Source organism: Diorhabda sublineata, chromosome 1 (genome assembly GCF_026230105.1).
Source record: "Diorhabda sublineata isolate icDioSubl1.1 chromosome 1, icDioSubl1.1, whole genome shotgun sequence".
NCBI classification, from domain to species: domain Eukaryota; kingdom Metazoa; phylum Arthropoda; class Insecta; order Coleoptera; family Chrysomelidae; genus Diorhabda; species Diorhabda sublineata.
This window is the reverse complement of record NC_079474.1, coordinates 24,946,859-24,967,738: the sequence shown is the minus strand read 5'-3', so window position 1 is coordinate 24,967,738 and position 20,880 is coordinate 24,946,859. Positions and strand designations below refer to the sequence as shown.

At 32.0% G+C, this 20,880-nt stretch overlaps 2 protein-coding genes across 3 annotated transcripts; one reads left to right on the top strand and one right to left on the bottom strand.

Moving 5' to 3' along the window:
- The first annotated feature begins 1,150 nt into the window (after positions 1-1,150).
- Positions 1,151-9,934, top strand: LOC130444055 (interleukin enhancer-binding factor 2 homolog). The gene is made up of 3 exons (XM_056779032.1): positions 1,151-1,276; positions 1,357-1,660; positions 7,833-9,934. Exons 2-3 carry the CDS (start codon positions 1,364-1,366, stop codon positions 8,715-8,717), a joined length of 1,182 nt encoding a protein of 393 aa, XP_056635010.1. The 5' UTR covers positions 1,151-1,276; positions 1,357-1,363; the 3' UTR covers positions 8,718-9,934.
- Positions 9,935-13,471: 3,537 nt separating this feature from the next.
- Positions 13,472-18,789, bottom strand: LOC130444064 (beta-sarcoglycan). 2 transcript variants are annotated; one of them, XR_008909906.1, is made up of 3 exons: positions 18,425-18,777; positions 13,734-14,500; positions 13,472-13,675 (listed from the first exon to the last, which is right to left on the bottom strand). XR_008909906.1 is itself a non-coding variant. In XM_056779044.1 (2 exons), exons 1-2 carry the CDS (start codon positions 18,693-18,695, stop codon positions 13,812-13,814), a joined length of 960 nt encoding a protein of 319 aa, XP_056635022.1. In that variant the 5' UTR covers positions 18,696-18,789; the 3' UTR covers positions 13,472-13,811. The 2 variants fall into 2 exon arrangements, 1 of the variants encoding a protein (XP_056635022.1); XM_056779044.1 differs by having other exon boundaries at positions 13,472-14,500; positions 18,425-18,789.
- Positions 18,790-20,880: the final 2,091 nt, after the last annotated feature.

The window sequence follows — 20,880 nt, the reverse complement described above, 5'->3', positions numbered from 1 at the left end:
CTGTCGCCACTCCTTTTCTCTTCGTACACATCCAACCTCCAAGACAGTAGATATATACGATAAATTACACTTCAAAAACCTTCCAGAATGGCGCTGGTGTATACAAAAGGTGTAGTATGAATGTATCAATTGTAGATAAATTGAAGTATGCCGATTTAAAAAATTTAATATCATAGTATAATATTAAAACTTTTATCAACTTACGTTATACAAAAGTGTGAAAGCTGACAATGGCATAAATAATCTTCGGAGCTTCTTTTAAAAATCACCCTTATGTCCCGCTACCCTTATTTAACACATTTCGATGGACACTTTTTATATACACACATTGTTCTCCTTCTCTCTACTCTCCATACACAAGGATAAATGTTACAGTCATAAAAAATCTACCTGTTTCCCTTAAAAAGTATTTGTGAAGTATACTACCTGCCATAACCCATAGATATAATTGATTTATATCAATAACTCTGTTCTGTTACTAATTTTGTTAAAATTATGGAGCAAAAGAAGAGAGAACAATATGTGTATATGAAAAATGTCCGTCGAAATGCGTTAAATAAGGGTGGCGCCACATTAGCATCAGGGTAAATTTATAAAGAAAACGCTAAATATTATGTATTTCTGTCCTGTACAGCTTTTAATACTTTTATATAACAAATGTCGTTAGAATTTTCAATAATGAACTATGTTATACCTACTTCAATTCATATACAATTGCTCAATTCATATTATACCTTTTGTTTATATCAGCGCTATTTGGGAAGGTTTTGGAATTGTTATTTATCGTGTACAGCTGGACGCTTTTTCAATTTTTAGCCCATAAGAGACACTCCTCCTGATCTCTACCATCCATAGTTAAAATATATAGCGTTTCCGTAAAATATATTGGAAGAACAGAACTTTGAAGTCTTTCAATAGCTAGAATGCACATCTCCATCTTTTATTCTGAATCTGAAGCCTATAGATTATACGAAAGATTTCTATTTATTTTTCTTTTACTTTTCTTTAAGAGTACAATAAAGAAGCTTGTATTCAAACATAAAATGGGTTAGTTTCGATCTAAAGACATATTTTTGGTTAAATTTCGATAAATAATTCGATGAGTTGAAATTCAACCACTACATGAAATTGCTTCTTAAAGGTTGGTATTAATGTACTGATTGACATATGTCATTATAAGTCACTTTATGTTCCAATCCGTCTTTTAATCAATTGTCTCTAAACAGTGTTTATAGTAGACAAGTGTAGGAACCGGAAAGTATTATTTACATACATAGTAAGCGATTTTCATATTAAAAATATATGGTTGTTTATATAAAATATTTTAAAATCAACTTTATATTATACTTTCCGTAGCATCGAGATGGCTAGAGGTGGAATGCGTGGTCGAGGCGGCATGAATCGAAGCGTTGGTGGACGTCCTCCATTTAAAGTAAAGATGTTTTTGCCTAGACATCCCTTCGATTTGGCCCTTTGTGAATCATCATTTCCCCGTACGAAAGCAGCCCCTGACGACTCGGCGTTTACACAAGCTCTCTTGAAGCGAAATGCAGATTTATCTCCTACACCTCATGAACAAACCGCTATTTTAAATCTTGTCACCAAAATTCAAACAGTTTTGGACAACTTGGTTGTGGCACCTGGAAATTTCGATGCTTGTGTAAGTTTTTACTACAAATTTTACAAACGAATATTTATGTAAATAGATTAATAGACAAAAAGTTAAATTTGATTGAAAAGTATGGAATAAAATATTTAAATAGTGCTTAAAAATGACTTAGAATAAGATACATAATAAATTTTATTCATAATAAGTACTCATTAATATAAAACACAGTACTGGCATATATGGAGATTTATATTAAATCATTTCCTTTACAATAACAAATGATTATCAATTAATTCTGGCAGAACAGAAATATCTTCTAACCTGCTTAACTCATAAATTTCTTATCACTATTTTGCTAACTGTTAATGGACAAAGTACAACCTAGTTGTACTATAACTTATTGGTATAGAATATCCGAGCATCCAATACAAACCTTAAGGAACATAAAAAACAGTAGTTGCAAAAGTAAAGGTAAAAATGAATAAAATTCCCCACATTTGTAAGCAAATTATCCTGTCAATAATGTTCTTAGGGTCATTCCACATCAATTCAACCAAAAAATAATCATTTTTTTCAAGACACGAGAAGATTTTACTGTTACACCTCCATCTTTTTTAGCAACATTTGTTATTTTTCCTAACAACCAGAGATTGTTCTATTTACAAGCAATGTAGCATTGGGGTACAAATTTTTCACATTTAAAGTCAATCCTCTCCTTAAATTGTATGTTAGGCTAGTATATTTATCAGTACTGATTTGCCTAGCTCCTAATGTTCCAGAAGAGTCCAAGGGTCTGAAATTGTGAAAACCTCTTGTACCTGGAATAGTATTCAGGTTTCCAAAGCTCGTGAATGTTATCTGCTGATTCTTTAGAAATAAAGTGGAAACTTATTTTAGAAATGTATGATTTACAATAGTTGAAAAAGGTAGTTGCAGTCAGTATTTGGTCTTGAAGAGGCCTTTGAAGACCTGCACAACCATAACTGTAATAGTGAACATCCGTGACATTTGGAAAATTTTCCTTAACATTATCTAACTTGGTTTCTTGAATTTTATAAACTATACAATTATCATGATTTAAGTCATTGGAAATTACATAATATGATGAGACTATTTTTTCTCCGTCAACACACATGTTAATAATTACTGGATGAACAATACAGGAGTCTGAGGTCCAATGGTAACCCTGCACCTTATCTTGAATCACAAAGGAGAAATTCTCACTGAAGTCCTTTGATGTAATGGTTTCGTTTGGCGCACAGTTTTCCTTTAGCATTTTAAAATAGCTTGACTGCCTTTTTGCAATATAGGAATGAGAGTTCAGTTTTTCTATTTTTGTTGTTAATTCATCAATTGTTGAAGTTTGTGTTATCATTGGTGTCATGTAGCTACCCACTGTTTGGATTCGATTCTGACTTCAACTTCATAGTTTTCAATTTTTGTTTGTAAGAACATTGTTTGATTTTCTTTTGATGGACATTTTTCACATCGCCTAAACATGCAGTTTTGAGCTGGATTTTCTCATAAAAGAAGATTTTGTAGATCTTTATGACTTTTCCAGTTGTGCAGCATGTATTACAAAAGTTTAGTTACTTCACTTCTTATATTCTCGACAACTAAACATCTAAAATTGTTTCAATTTTCTTTCTTTCATTTTGGTGCAGTTTTTCTAATTTATTTTGTGCATAGCCAATTTTGGAGTTTTCATTCAATGCATGTAATTTAAGAAGTGAACACACGACATTTGTTAAAGAAGAATTTAGGGAATCAATACCCTCTCCTTTTAGTAACTGAGTTTCAGTTTCAGTCGGAAGTGTAAAGATACCATCATCATGCTATTCATATTCACTGTCATTTGGAGTAAAGAATATATTTTTAGAGCAATTGGTGCTCTAAAAATAACTTTTCCTCTAGCTTTACCTTTAGGCCTTTGTAATACAGGTCTTACTCAGCTGAACACGTACAAATCTTAAGCTTTCTTAAAATTTCATTTTATTAAATTGAAGCCTGTTCCATGCAGATAACTTAGGGGGGGGAAATTCTTGATTATCTCATTCTCTGTTTATGCTGAGCCATGTTTGCGTTTTTAAGATTTTAAAAAGTCCAAAATATAATTTTTTTATTATATTTTATGTTCAACTTAGGGTTCTAATATATGTTTTACTCGGTACTATCTAACGCTCGGAAATTGAAAAACGACAAAACTTTAAAGTGTGATAACTCAAAAAGTATGTGAAATGAAAATTAATGGTGGTATTATTCATCTCTATATAAAGAACAAGTGTTTGGTGAAATGGACCGGTTCAATTGACATGACCCTATATGCTACAATCAAATCCAAAACACATGACCACAAACTGCTAATATTTTGGCTTAAATTTAATAATTAATGAGATTTTGAGATGTATGTTGGCGTAATCAATTATGAAGAGCCACTGACTAGTAATAGATCACATTATCATCAGTTTTAAATTTTTTCGTATACCTGTTATGTATTGTTAAATTGGTAGTAAAATGGCTTAAAAGTTTTTAACCAAAACTGATAAATTTAATATTGGCAATTATATTATTTGATATTTTTTTATTTCTGAGATGGCAAACGCAGGAGAAACAGATGAAGCTTACGAAAGTAGAGGGGTCAATCCATCTGAAGTGATCCAATGAGGGGCTTTACCATTTTTTATTTCAACATTTTTTTACCCTTATAATTAGGACCTTTGCAGGCATCACCAGTAAATTGAATATCTTTGTACAGAATAGATCTAGTACAATGAGACTTTTACCGTTATTTTCTATAAAACCCTCTCTATAAATAAAGTATTCACAATATTTTCTCTAAAACAAGCACTAATGCCTTGAAATTGAATTTTATGTTCAAAAAAAATTTGGACAAAGTGGAATCAAATACCATAGCAAATGATTTTTATACTATAGGATAGTAAAATGCTCGCATATGTCAGAATATGAGGTTTGGTGTGAGTCTTCTTAAATTTTTATAAATTTTTGAAAATCAACATTTTTCCATTTTTTCAAAGTTTGAAGCTCAATATATCTGGTGGGGCAAGATATAGAAATCCAATTTTTATACATGTGTTGTACCTATATGGTAGCAACATACAGCAGAAATTTCACTCTTGTTATTTGATCTTAAACCAAGTTATGAAATTTTGAATTTAAAAATTTGAACTTGCGCGCTAGTTTTTGTCACTCGATTTTTAAAAACTTTACTTTTTACTAATAAGGATATTATAGAAAACTTTTAAAAAATTCATAACTTCATCTCAGTTCGAAATTAAAGTCATCAGTACATACCCAGGTACTGGAATACTATAATTTAACTTAACATAGATAAATATAAATTAGACAGTATAATCATTTATTTATACATTGAAATCAAAAAACAAGCGGTAACAAGACTCGTGACAGGACCAGTTCCTGTGACAACATGATCAGTTCTTGACAAGACATGATCCTTGTACTGTTAAGTGGGATCTCTTAGTCAGTAATTGTGTCTCGTTATACAGTGGTGTCATAAGTCTTTCTCATGTGTGTATGATTTTTTTGTTAAAATATTTAATTTTAGAGCTGTAACGGTATTTTTCATTGATGAAATGGGTGAACAATGATTTGCTGAAAAAATTGTCAATGAAGTGCCCCATAAATCCTGTTATGGTTTGGTGTCTAAAGTTCCTAAACATTTAAATACTTTTGATCCTGCTGCAGAATAACTTTTGAAATGTAGAGTAGGTAATAATTTTATTACTTTGGTTTGTGAGTATCATACAAAAAAGTACCTAGTTAAATATAACCATTTGTTTGAAAACACTGCTTGGATCAATAGAAGTGCATAAGAAACGAATCTCTACAAATTTAAGAGAAATAAAGTTGGATCATTTGCCTTGAAAACCAATTGTCATGATGAAAATCTTTGTCGAAATTGTTTTGCAAAGTTCTTTGATTTGGGCACAAAGCCAAAAGCTCTCTCCATGATGATGTTAACTATATTCCTGAAGAGGATATTGTACAAGTTGATTCTGCTTGTTCTCTACTAGGAGTGTCCCCAATTCTCCAGGGCGTTTCACAAAAACATCAAAAACTGAAATATATGAAGACCATTGCATTAGCAAAATTGTTCTTGTCCTTAGAAGTTAATGACACAGTTGCTTGTATCTACAATAGACAATGGTGATTGGCTCAGATTGAAGACATAATGAGATTCATGTACATGTTTATCATCTGGCTGGCACTCGTACATATTTTAAGAAATCTGCTAACGACAAAGTACGGATTCCAATTTCAAAAATAATATCGGTGCTTGAATTGACTACAGCAGCAGGAAGATCCCGCTAGATAAAATCAGATAAAGCAGAACCAATTTGCAATTATAATACAGTTCTTGTGAAACCAAATTATAACAATAAGTTTCGCGTGTGATTTATGACGAGTTATATCACATTAAAATGGCTCTCTTGTCAAATATGACATATGCATTTGCCATCTAATCACAGAAATAATAGGTTGATTTCAACTACACTCATGATTGTGTCAATTTGTTAAACAACACAAGCCAAAAATTACCATTTAGAATTCAACTCTCAATTTTCTATATACTGCTATGAAAGTCTTTTTTTATTTCTTTTCAAATAAATCACACATTATATCACAGTACACAACCTAGCTCTGTAACTATTAAAACATTCAAATGAACCTTGATGCTTGCTAAAAATATAATATTATCCCCAAATTCATGTTGCAGCTATTGAGTTTATTGGTAAAAGCTTCACACAAATATTCCATATGGATTTGTGAAGCACTAAGACAAAATTTTGTTATTTTTACTTCACTTCATTAATTTTTTAATATTACTTTCAAGAACAAATAAACTCTATCATTATACCTCTGACCTCCAAGGAAAGGTTTCAGACAATAAAACAAATGCCACTTTAAGCAATGTCGGGGTTATAGAGAGGGGCAAGATAACACTCCAAAAGCATTTAGTGTACTACCTGTCTAGTCCATTTCCTACTGCTTATAAAGTTTATGAAAAGCCAACTATGAGGCTGCATATTAATCTCCATGAAATTTGTAGAAATTCCAGTGCAAAAGCATTCTTTGCGATCTCCTTCTCTTAAATATGCACACATTCAATAGCTTGCTCAAAATGAAGTCGTGTCATTCTACTGCAGAAAATGATGAAAACAGAATTTATTTTACTAAGATACCTCGCATAAATGTATATTACAACACCAGACCTTGAAGGCGCTTGGCTAGATCTTTTTAGAATTGAAAAATTCACAATATAATCATTTCAAAATCTTCAAGCTCTGCTTTGTTCTTTTTCCTCTACTCTTTTTACTATACCTCTCCGTCTGTTTCTGTCCTCTGCTCTTTTTCTCCAGTCATTTATTCCCACTCTTCTCATATCCGATGTTACATCTCCTATCCATTTATTTATGGGCCTGTTTCTTCTCCTAATTCCCTCTCCTTCCATTTGTGCTCTCTTAGCAATTCTGCTTGCATTCATTCTGCACACATGTCCCAACCACCTGACTATTTGTGTAATATTAGGCTCATTATATATTTCTTTCACCTCAGCATTTGTTCTATTTTTTCAACATATTTCTGGGTTAGCACCCAGGACTCAACACCCCTACAGTACAGTCGACCTAATCATTGTTTTGTATAATCTTATCTTTGTTGCTTTGGAGATTGCTTTTACTTTAAGAATATTATTTTAGGACCCCATTACTTCACTACCCGATTTTCTAGCTCTTTCGTCTCATCATCCTTATTCGTAATCAGCGCACCTTGGTAGTCGAAGGACTCAACTTTTTCAAAATGATATACCTTGTGTTCCGTCCTGAAAGATCCGTTTTCCACCTGATTCTTCCTTTTGTCGTTGGATTTCCAAGTATTTAGTCTTTTCGCCATTCACCCCGAGGCCAAATCTTTTTGGTTCCTTTTCCAATCCACTATAGACTTTTTCCAATTTCCCCCCGGGATCTGGCTAGTAATACAATATCGTCTGCTTATGCTAAAATTTGATGCTTTTGGTTGTATATCAAATGTCCTGTCTGTATATGCGCTTTCCTTGTGATTACCTTCAATGTAAGGTTACAAATTACCCCGTATAATATCTTAAATCTGTGAATCCAAAACAGTGATATTTTTACTTTGGAAAATATATTGATTAATTTTCTAAGAATTTTTCCTTTTCTTTCAGCAACTTGATGAAGTTCGACAAGTGGGTTCTTTTAAGAAGGGAACCATGCTTGCTGGTCACAACATTGCAGATATAGTTGTTATTCTCAAAACACTTCCAACTAGAGAAGCGGTAGAAGCATTGGGTAACAAAGTACGTGATGACCTTCGTAATCTTATGAAAAATGAAATTGTTCAAAAGGGGGAACAGCTTCAACACACTACGAATGAAAGGGGAATCGAAATCAGCAATGCATTTGCTTGTGTCAGAGTAATGGTTACCACGGTACATCATAATATAAGAAAATTAGATCCTGAAATTCATTTGGATCAAAAAATCATGTTGAGTCATCTAGCAGCAATTCGTCATAGTAGATGGTTTGAAGAAAATGCTCATCACTCGTCTATTAAAGTTCTGATTCGTTTATTGAGAGACGTTCGGAATCGAAATGAAGGTTTTGAACCTTTGACACCTTGGATGTTAGATCTTTTAGCTCATTTTGCTATAATGCACAATCCAAGTAGGCAAGCTTTACCATTAAATGTTGCTTTCCGAAGGGTCTTCCAGCTTCTCGCTGCTGGTCTCTTCCTCCCAGGTTCGGCAGGTATTACAGACCCGTGTGAAGGTGTTAGCCTTAGAATACACACAGCAATGACATTAGAACAACAAGATATATGTTGTTTAACAGCCCAATCTGTAGTTAGAGTGTTAGCTCACGGAGGCTATAAACATATCCTTGGTTTGGAAGGTAATGCTAACATAGCCCAAGAGTTGACAGTTTGGGATGGAATTGTAGTTTCTCCATTAGACAAAGCTTATGAAAATCCACCAGAAAAGAAAGATGGAGATGAAGATGAGGATATGGAGGCAGATGGAGATGAAAATATGGAAACTCAAGATGCATAGTTTATTGAATTATTTGGTAATTCTGTTAACAGGAATCAATCAAGTTGTGAATTGAAAGTGCAAAACTTTACACTAATTCACAGTCAATTTCAGTTTAAATATAATCTTTATTTATCATAAGATTTACTTTTTGTAAAATTTCTAATTGTACTTTTGATATTTGTTTATGTGAATGGTACAAATAATTTGGACTGTCCTATGATTAAAATACAATATAAATTCGAATTAAGTTGAATGTAATTTGATGAAATATTTCCTTTATAGTTCAAAAGAATCACAATGGATTTTGTCGAATAATGTACTAAAGAACTGCACAACTTTGACAAAAAATAACATAACAAAAGTTTTCTTTAAATGTAAGTAGGTTTGTACTGTCCCATAAGTGAGAAAATTATTGTATCAAATTTTTTCACATGAAATTTCTTATTCTGGAATGAACACCGTATTTTTGTTATAGAGAAGACTTTTGATATTCCGACTTAATATTGTCTTTTTCAAAATATTAATCAACATTAACAATAAACTCTAGTATAAGAATTAATATATCTATTCCATGAATATCAAAATATCAACTTTAAAAAGAAATTCAATCAACCCTGGTCGTTTCCAGATAGTTAAAAATGTTATGGTAGAACAAGCAATTTTTGATGAAATTGATGCACACGTGGAAACAAGCACTAGAAAAATTTCCAAACCCTAAATATCAGTCATTCATTTCTTTGATGAGTGTTAAAAGGGCAGCTATTATAGCCTAACTACATGGCGTGTGATGATTGATGATTTTTTTGCCAAAAATGGAGGAATTGAACATGTCTGTGGTTTCGACAAGACGGTGCCATATGCCACACAACACGCGAAGCAATGGCCAAATTCAGAGCCACCTTCGGTGAACAGTTCATCTAACGTTTGGGGCCCGTCCATTGGCCGCCTAGATCGTGTGATTTAACGCCTTTGGACTATTTCTTGTGGGGCCATGTTAAGGATAATGTCTACAGGGATAAACCAGCAAAGATTGACGCACTGGAAGCCAATATTGAAGCATTTAATCGTGAAATACCGGCCGATATGTTGGAGAGCGTGTGCCAAAATTGGACCTTGCTCATGGGCTATCTAAAACGGAGCCGCGGCTAACATTTGCATGAAATCATCTTCAAACATTAAATTATACTGATTGTTCCATCCAATAAAGATTTCACCAATTTTTGTGGTTTTTTAACAAAATCAAATCCTATACCTCTTAAAAAATAACTTATTATAATAGTATTTTTTTCCTCGTGGATAAGATTATGTAATTCGTAATTCTTATAGTGAAAATAAATAAGAAATGTGACGTCACATGTTTGTGAGAAACAAATTTATTGTTTTGAAATATTTTAAGTATTTATGAAACTCCAATTGCGACAGGCTAACAGTAGTCTGCAAACATTGCTGGTTCACATTTTCTTTGGTAGCGCTTTTCAATTGTTGCAACATATTGATGAAAGCGCTCTCCATACTCATCACTCAATACGCCCATATGTCCCGGTGTGAATGTGAAAAGTGTATTTTCAAGGAAATATTACATCTCAATTTGTAATATGCATTGAACATATTTTTATGAGCTCAGTAACTCTGAAAAACGTCATCAAGCTCCTCCTTATTTTTCATCTGAGGTGGTAATGATTACCGGATCTTTAATTAATTTTTTGTCGTCGGGTCCAACAAATACACCTTCCTTTATTTTATCGTCACTCAAAGAAGGAATGTTTTGTTTTAAACCTTTCAAACCTGTACCATCGTTGTCCATGGCTCTTACAAAATTTTAGTCTTAATTTGACGTGCAGCAGTGGCAACATTATCCTTTCGAGGTTAACTCCATTTTTCAAATTTATTTGCCCGGGAACGTGAACAAGTTTTGACGGACATATTATAATATTCATTTCTCTCTCGGCTGTTACATTCCACAACAGTATTTCGTGAAGCCAGTTTGTAGTACTAAAACCAAAGTAATAACTTTCAAATCTTTATCCATGGCTTTTACAAAAATTTTGATTATCTCCAATTTGATGTGCGAAGGTGGTGATATTATCTTTTCCGGGTTACCTAAAGGTATAGCTTTACCTGTAATGGCTTTGTTTATGATCTTGTTAGTTTGTAAATCTTCTTTGGACTAAGAGCAAGTGACTTATTTAATAAAAATTTCGTTCATCAGAGGATTTGAACCTCCAAGTTCTGTGTTGTAAATTAAGCAATTCGACAACCTCGCCAACTACACCGCTAGGTTCAATACAAGTTTCGACGTGATGTAGATATACAAGCAGCGAAGCCATTATACGAGAGTGGTATCAATTAAATAAATGTATATATCAAACAATAAAAAAAAATCAAAAACGACATTATAAAAAAATGTAATTGTGTATATTAATTACGTTAACGATTACTTAACATCATACACATATTTCACTTTTTTTATTGTCAATCAAATAAAATTGTTGTAGGAAATATAATAAATAAACAACCTTTCACATTTTTTTATAAAACGTTTATTATACTCGTATATGTACAATTTTTCAAAAACTTGCTTATTTACTAAAATTAATATAAGAAAATTATATAAATTCAATTAAAATTATATTTACATACAATACACTTATGTACTGCAATTACAAGTCCTTAGTTTTATGATAGTTTACGAAACAGTCAACTAAGAACAAGAGAGGCCGGGCCGAGGTTTTTCTCTGAGGGATGTTCATGATTATATCTTATTCTAACTTCTAAAAATCGAAAAAATGAACAAAAATACACTATAAGAAATATAGAAACGATATTGTTTCTAAAAGTTAGAATGGGATAAAGTCGAATCAGAAAAAAACAGAATGTTTTATGGAGAAATATATCCCAAAACTTGAAAAATAACTAAAAAAAAACAAAGAATTTAAAAATGATGATAATTCTAAAAATGGTCTCAAAAATAAATGTTTGGACCAATTTACAAGAATCTTTATATACAATTGGCGAGTTATTTATCAAAAATAGATTTATAAAATAGACTGAACGAAATGTTGATTTTAAATATTTTTAGTCAACTTATGTTAACGATTTAGTTATTTAGTTGTCATATTTGTTTTTCAACATGATTTTACTTATATACAGGTGGAATTTAAAAATTAATAGATACTAGTGTAACAAAAGTAAAATCTACGAAAATTGTGTTTCACTTACCTGAAATTCAATTTAAAAAAAGGCACACTTTCACTTGTCCGATTTTAAAACGGTAAACGGCATATTGTACAATGTTTCTTCGAGAATCACGGGAGTACAAAGCTGAGACCTTTGGTTGTAACGGATTGTTTGGTGTTGAGTTGTAAAGTGAAGGAAAACGAGCACGCCGGCACGCTCTCTCATTGGTGAAGGGACATGAGAGCAGTTTATATTTCTTCTATGACATGTATTTTCAATCGTTTATCAAGTGTCGTAGATGAACAATGTCGTGTTTCAAAGATTCGTAGAAATCTTTACCGTTTTTCATTTCCGCGTTAGAATTGCATAATCCCAATACTATGGATGAACTTACAGAGCTTCACAAAAGAATTGAAGAATCTAGGATTTGGTCTGATTGTTATCGATCACCGTCTTCCAATAATTGTCGTTTACTTGAACCTGATCTGGTTTGTCTTTACAAAGACACCTAATAAAATGTCGTTGCCCCAGGTCTCTTTTTTGCTATGGTTGTGGTGGTAGTAATACTAGAAAACAAAATTGTCGTTCTTGTAATTCAAAAAACGAGGTTCGGACTGGTCCTGTAAATCTGACGACAATCATTTGCAAACCACTCCCATAGTAAAGTCAGAAAACCTAACACGACAAGCAAGCAAACCGCCAACAAGTTAAAATTAACTTCAAATTTTTCACTTTCGGCTGCTGATTGGCAGGTTCATTTAAGTTTTATCAGATATTTTTTATCTTCCGTATCTTATTATCGTTCTGAAAATATTGACAACCATTTATCTTCTCGCTCCTTGTCACTTCTAAGCCGGAACTTAAGTTCTCAAAAACAGTAGAATTATTGATCAAGATGTACCTATTTTATCTGATTTACCAATTTTATTCACTCCTGTGGTGGATTTATCTTTGTCGGAGAATATTACCAATTCTGTTACTACCGATATTTGTCCTCCGTTTGTTAGGAAACCAAATGATAATCTATTATACGATTGTCAGAATTTTAAATACTGAGGTTGTTGCTATGGCTGACACTAGAAGCAACTCTAGTGCTCTTGGCAACCAAGGTTTTTCCCTAATTAATTCTTTCCATCTACCTATTGAATGTGATGCTACAATAAATATCACTATTGCTGATGGTGTACCACAGCAATTTATGGGTTTCCTTACCGTTCCTGTTACTGTAAATAATGTCACTAAAGATAACAAGATTTTGATTATACCTTCGAATAATCATTCGTTTATTTTAGGGATACATTTTTTGAGTCTATTTAAAATAGTTTTCATGATTTATCCTACTCTATTCTGTCTTCCACGTGTGTCGTAAATACAATTCATTCTATTTCTAGTCTTACATCATCTGAAAGAGATAAATTAGAAAATATTTTTGATTTGTTTGCGACACTTGCTCCTTCACACCGAATTGATCGAACTATGGGGAATTTAATAAGAGTAGATTTATTAAATTATATCCGTCTTAAATATAATTTAACATCAGCAAATATTTTGCATGATAATTCTAGCTATAACTCTGCAGTTAAGTATAGGAAATATTTTATGAAATACATTTATTGAGTATTTCAAAATTACAAGGTGATCCATTTCGAATAACAAAAATCATATTTCCAGAAAAAAAGAAGTTCTGACATTAATGTAAATACAACCATATCCATTCAAATTACAAAAACTATTTATAATGACTAAAATACGAGTAAATTTATTTATTCGCAACTAGCAGCAACTTCATACTTACACATCTAAAAAATTGATATTTTATTTTATTATATGGAAAATTCAAAGAATACAGGTATATACCATCAAAAATCCATTTGTACCAATACACAAGAAAGTATTTTCCTACTGAAAATTCGTCGAGGAGAAATTAAAATAATTCTAAATGCAGGGGTTGTACTGGGGTTCGAGGCTAACATGATCACAATAAACCCTATCGTTAGGGTTTGCTATAGGAATCCTAAAAAGTTTTCCTAGCGGCATACAGACGCAAATCTTGAATTGAGAAGTTATATAATTATTGTTAAGTCTTGCCACGGGAACTTTATTCAAATCTATAAATACTCCTTCTTTTCCTAATAAAACTATAGAACCATTTGAACTTGTTAAGTGTATGTCATCATCGGCTGACCAAGTTAACTTTTCACTATTTATGTTTGTACCTTCGGAACCACGAATATTCATTGTTTCACTATCTACAGTCAATTTTTCATCTATGGGACTTCTTATCCTATTGGTATTAACAAGCTTTGATCTTAAGTTAGTGGCGTACTTAAGATTTTCGTAAGTCGGATTATTAACAGTAAAAATAGTTTCTCTTTCTGTATTGTTAATTTCGAAATAATTCAATCCTCTGAAATGCGTTTCGTTTGGATCTATTTTAGTTCTCATTGCTCCTCTTCCGTTCTTCACTAAATTCATAATAATAGGACTATTCCTCGAAGTTATCTCCATCGGTTCATCTTGGAAACTTTCCAGTTTACCGTCGCGTTTGTAGATATGATCCAAATTCGTTTCTCCATAAAATTTGATGCCTTCATATTCTGGTACCAGCTCAATACTTTGCATACCTACAAAAAGTAATTTAGTAACTAGTAGGAATATTCTAGACATATATCTTATCAAAAAACAGGTTTGTGTTTGAATAGGAGTCAATAGCACGAGCATTTCTGTGGTTTAATTAAAGATCATACGAAATTCCTCACAAAAATGAAATAATTATTGAATTCATGGAAACCTTATTAAGCTGATATCAGAGGAAGAATATTACAGATATTTTCATTGTGAATATGTGTACAAAAACTTTATATTAAAAAGAAACACAATCTGTTAGAACTTGTCAGATACCAAGTTCTTCAATAAGGTAAATCATATCAAGATTTTAAAAATAGTTCTAGAAGAATCTCTCTAAAAACTGACATTGTAAAAACAAGACAAGGATGCCACGACAGAAATAGGGAGACTAAACTCAAGATGAGGAAAAACGAATGGTCTAATAAAGAGGTTAGCCTCTGAAATTAAAATACATTGAAAAAGAAGGACTGGGACGACACGACAAAAATGGGGAGATTGAGCTCTAGATTAAGAAAAAAGCGACGGATCCAATAATGAGATTACACTCTAAAGTCAGAATATATAGAAAAAACAAGACAGAGTAGTCATCATAGAAATAAGACTAAGCTCAAGGTGAGGTAGAAAAACGAGGGATGCAATGGTAAGACTGTGAAAGCAGAATACATGGAAAGAACAGGATAGGGAAGCTACGACAGAAATCAGAATACTAAGATCCATAAAAAGTAGAAAAACGGTGGATCGAAAGGCTAAAACTGTTAGCACAGAATAGGAATACATGAAATATAACTAAAAATTGCGACATATTGCTTTCATAATCGCCTACACGTAAGGTAAAAGCACCAATGGTTGACAGAGCAGAATGGTAGACAGTCTGATATTATAATCTAAATAGTAAGAGTTTTGTGAGATACAGAAATCTTTTAATCTGATCTAGTGAAACGTAACTCCATCTATTTTCTAACTTCCAACCTACTTTTCTCCACTACTTACCAAATTGTCATGACCGAAGATTTTACAGGTGATTAAACTTGCATCTTAAATTTTATTAATATTGTAGTCAGTTTTGTTAAGAAGGTGATTAAGAAATAGAGCAATTAGGTTTTAAGTAAATATGTAGAAGCTACATATCACTGAAAATTAATTGAGTAATGAATAATCACTTTTCTGTTAATAGTTAAAGTTACTTTTGCTTTTGAGGTTAGTTTAGGTATGCGTGAATTATTAAGTCGAAATTTCGCGAAATTCCAATAATTGACAGGAGTGTCAACCATTGGTTTCTGACCTTCATGTAAGGATTTTGTATTGCTTACCTTACCTGTCTCATCAGCATCACTTTACTATAAATATGATCAAAATACAAAAACAGAAACCAATAATAGACACCCCTGTCAATTAGTAGGTACCATAAGTCATCTGTTGGATTAGAGCTCCGGTTAGCGTTTGTTTTTTATTTCTTCAGAAAATGCCAAAAACCAAAGTGTTTTTCAATACACGGTACTTCAAATGAATGAAACTACAGCTGATGTACAAAGGGGAAGGGCAGTGGCAATGGATGACTTTGATGTATGAAGTCAAAGGGAAAACACCGTCAATGCGTAAAAGGGGTAGGGAATCCTATCTTACATGAGATGAAGGACAATGTTAGTTTCTTGTATCCTAACTATGGCCAAAGTGGGATTTTCGATTAGAAATGAGCAACTGTTAGATAGTGTCCAACACTTGATGGTTGTGTTCAAAAGAAAAAATCCCTTTTGAAACAATAGACCAGGAAAGAAGTGGGATAGCAGTTTTTTACTCAGAAATCCAGAAGTCAGCCAAAGAATACCACAAAATCTTACAATTACCAGAGCTTCGGTAATTAATGGGCAACTTGAAAGTTGGTTTAGTGAAATTCACCCTCGACGAATTGTTAATGCTGATGCTGATGCTTTTACCTCAATCCGAAGGGTGACAATGTTTGACAGTATTAATTTCACAAATGCAGGTTATCTCGCTCCCCCAATGAAAATATACAAATAAGAAAGGATTCTTAAGGAATTAGCGGGAAGTGTACCAGATCCTGAAGTATTGGGAAGTATGAAACTAGCTGGATGACGGGCGACACATTTTTTAAATTTATTACTAATATATTCTGTCCATGGATTGTTCAAAATGAGATTTAATTACCGCCCATCCTGTTTAATGATGGGAATGCTTTCCTTCTCACATTATATGCGAGTCAATTTGGTGAGCAGCACGGGATAATATCTATTGCATTAGTTACGAATTCTACACAAAATTCAGCTAATGGACGTTACTGTTGGAATGAAAAAATGTATAAACACTGACAGCAAAATATTTGTATTAAAAAAAATGAGGTCAGCATAATCGAAAATTAAAAAACTGTTGGCTTTTTCGAGAATGTGTGCAGCTGAGGATTGATTGAAGTAAGAATTTTCTAAATATATTTATGTAGATGGTTGAAAAAATCTTCTTAATATCAAATTTTTGTTGCATTTTTTGTGCTTAGTATCCATTCAAAATCTATACTGCAAAAATTCTTATTTTGTTTCACTTGATAGGTATTTAACTTCCATTACTATCATCATCAGGTCCCGTCAAATATTAGAGATTTTTATGCCAATTATTGGTACATCAGAAGCCAATTAAAAAATGAGGAGTATCTTCCCCATTAACTAGTAAAATGTGAATGAAGGGACATTACCAAACATTGAAAAAATCAAATTTCATTATCGATGTTACGATTTTTAACTACTAGAATATATAGGTATTATTTTAAAAGTAATGTCAATAGTTGGCTAGAAAATATGTCAATTATTGGTTACATATTGTTTTCTTACTTATATGGACATATGATTTTTTTGTTTTATTAAAATCAATGATAAATATTATATTAGCATAATATTTGCTTTTATATACTTTTAGAAGTATATTCCTCATGAATTTGATTTCCCATCACTTATTGTTTTCGAACACATCGGGATTTTCAAAAAAACAAATATTAACGTGTTTGGCGCTCTTACCTTAACAAAAATTGATTATTTTTCGTACTCATATAATAGAAAATAGAGACGCTACGATAGAAATGGGGAGACTAAACCCAAAATTGGGTAAAAAACAAGAAATCCAATAGAGAAGTTAGACTCTAAAGTCAAAATACATAGAAAAAACAAGACTAGGTGGCCATCACAGAAATAGTAAGACCAAGCTCAATGTGGAGAAAAAATTATTTCCAAACATTATTTTTTACATTGTAAGAAAATTCAAAAAACCGAGGGAGAGATACATGAATATTATCTTAAAAAAATGCTCTGTCTCCTTATATGTTGACTTTAGCTAAACTAATTTACAATGGATTGCTCCCTCTGATTAGTTTACTTTATCAAACTTAGAACAATAGTTTGTAAACGATTTCACTATTAGGATTGAAAAGAGAATATGTTCAGTAATGTTTTTGAACAATAAAGAAATTTTTTCACTCTTCACTCAAATTTTCCTGGTGCAAATTTGATTTTCATCGATCATGTGAAAGATTTAACCTATCACATCTCAAATGTGCTTTTCTCTATGTCTCAAAAGAAAAATGTACCTAGATGGAAAGTGGTAGAATTAGTTTAAAATTGTGATAATCCTGTAGATTATATATTATAACCAGTACGCCATAGAAAATTGAATTCATACCTATTATATCCTCAATATCTTTAAGATTTCTATTCATTCATAATTTTATATTAGTTATTCAAATAATACGATAAATAATTTTTTTCATTTAATACAGTTCACTCGTATCTACCTTTAATGTATGCATATCTATTTTAAGGGATTTCCAATACAAAAGCAGAAATAACCGTAAACAATGATTAGTTTTTAAAGTTGAAAAATTGCTTAATCCATTTTCACATAATAGTAAAATAACATACCTTGTCCTAATTTCAGCACTCCGATAATCGTTACAGTAAGAATTAGATTTCCAATAACCAAAATAAACAATAATACCAGTAAAGTCCAAAACGCAAACGTTTTTCGTCCAGTCATTCCAGGTTTAATGTTTTCCACAGGCATATATCCCGATTTAAAATTCGTGCTATTGAATTTTGGCCTAGTTAATATTGCTTTTTCCTTCACGGATTCCGTTTCCATTTCCTCGGAAAATGGATCTGAAGATAGTGGGGAGGTGGATCGATAATCCATCGTGTTTTTCTTAGTTTTTTTTTTTTAATTTGATTAAAAGCAAAACATTACTATCTTTTGGGAATAATCGACTGCGTATTTTGAGGTTTGACACATTTAGCGTCGTGGCGCCGACGCTTTGAGAACGTGCGCGGAATAGAGGTGGGAATTGAACTTTATAACAACTGAAATATTTCACATATATATTTGTTACAGTATTTTCATATGTTGACTAATAAAGAAAATAATTGAAAATATAACTTCATAATTGGTAGAATAACAGAACTTGAATGCTTGTCATAAAAATCCCACATGTACACTATTTCTTTAGTTAGCTTGAATAGTTAATAAATTACGTAGAATCTTGAACGATGATATGAAGCACAAATTCTAATCGCTAACGAAAAAAAATTATTTCTCGCTGTTTTGCAGGGAAGAAGTTTATGCATGGATTCTGTCTGTCTATCTGTTCACAACATATTCAAATCCTAAACAATGAATAATGAAACCTAAATAACTACAGTTTTGTAATCAGCATGAAAACCTGATTCAGAAAAAAATGGTTTTTGATCACCGGTACATTCGGTTTGAAGTTTTGCTGATGGATGATGCTTCTCACCTGATCGATTCAGCTTCAAAAATTGAAACTGGTGGAATTAGAACAATAGATTGAGTTTTCAAACTACATTCGAAAGGTTACTTCATATATATGACTAGTAGAACAAACCTGTGAGGGTAAGAATGATCCCTACAGTTTTGGCTTTGGCACGTAATAGGTATCGAAAGTGTATATTTACTTCAAAGTTATCATAGAATAAAACACATTTTTTTATTTGATTAGTACTAAGGAAACTCGCGTTACTCATTGCCACACACTTATTTACGAATATTTGGTTTGCTTTGATATCTCGTTCTTTAGTGTCATAAACTATTATTTCTGCTCGGAGGATCACAATAATATTCTGTTGATTGTGGGCAAGCATAATGAAGGAACATTTTCTTCACTATTTTCTCGATTTAACTTCATCAAACCAAAGGAACCTATGTTATGTCAAAACAATTCGGTCATGTCATTTTGAAGTCAGTGATCAATTCGCAAATATTCAAATTTTAAGTGATATATTTCATTAGAAACCCGTCATGTCTGAGAAATGGATATCACGTATCGTAAGTTTACGCTTCTGATAAATGTATTTATGTGTAAAAATAATATTTGTTTTAGAGAGGAGACCCCCTTCGGCCTTTGTTTACATCTCCCACTAAAGTAAGAGACACATTAAAATTTTATTGGGAAAATTTAACTAACAAGCTCTTATATTTTAGAACAACATAAAATCATTACAATTTTATACGAAGAACTATTCGGTGAGTACCTACATCAAAATATTCTATAAGTAACAATGCACAAGTTTAATATTACAAGCGTTATATAGGTACTTATTTACTTAAATTCAAGTAAAAAGGCAGATTTTTTTATTATTTTACTTTTTAGAATGAAATTGGAAGACAAAAGTGCTTTTTAGATTTTTTTATCCTTTCTATTGAGAAACGTATCCGATAAATTTATTACACTAAGTTGTAGAGCTTGAGTTGAATAATTTTAACGAATAACTACCAGATAAAATCTCTCAATATACATATTCCCCTTAAAAAATATGTCATAGAACCCCGAACACCTAATAAATATTTTATTACAAGACATATTTTTAATACATGTTTTAAGCTGTCAGTTGAACACTCATGTTTCAATTAAATTATTTTCTGTTATAAATATTGGACGAATACGACAACAAAATACAGAAGATAGTCCAGTACGAAGGTTTAAAAATTTGCCTTACTAGCAAGTTTTTATCGTGCCTAGAAAAAATACAAATTAACAACAGCTGAGTTCGGGAGAGGATGATTTGTTGGTTTTCGGGAATCTGGGATATCGTTCCAAAAAACTGCTAATAAAATAAAAAAGAGTGTGTGAGGATACTGCTGTTAGATGTTATCAAGCATGGACAACAGGGGGACAAAATCGTCTCCTAAGGTTATTGGGTACAAGATGGCCGAGTAATGGTGAGGAGATGAGACTCAATATTTCACTCAGCGATATTTATTATTGGAATCTAAATATTAGGTGCTAGTTCATGATCACTTTTAGGAGCAAGAAATACTGGAACCTCGTCTAATTCCTTTTTCAGGATACTCCAAATCTCAACTT

What these genes read in the sequence shown, in the direction of transcription:
- LOC130444064 (XM_056779044.1), bottom strand. Translation starts at nt 18,695, where the DNA reads ATGGATTATCGATCCACCTCCCCACTATCTTCAGATCCATTTTCCGAG. An exon ending in AGTGCTGAAATTAGGACAAG is followed by an intron (nt 14,501 to 18,424) that starts GTATGTTATTTT and finishes TACTTTTTGTAG; the next exon opens with GTATGCAAAGTATTGAGCTG.
- LOC130444055 (XM_056779032.1), top strand. Translation starts at nt 1,364, where the DNA reads ATGGCTAGAGGTGGAATGCGTGGTCGAGGCGGCATGAATCGAAGCGTT. An exon ending in CTGGAAATTTCGATGCTTGT is followed by an intron (nt 1,661 to 7,832) that starts GTAAGTTTTTAC and finishes CTTTTCTTTCAG; the next exon opens with CAACTTGATGAAGTTCGACA.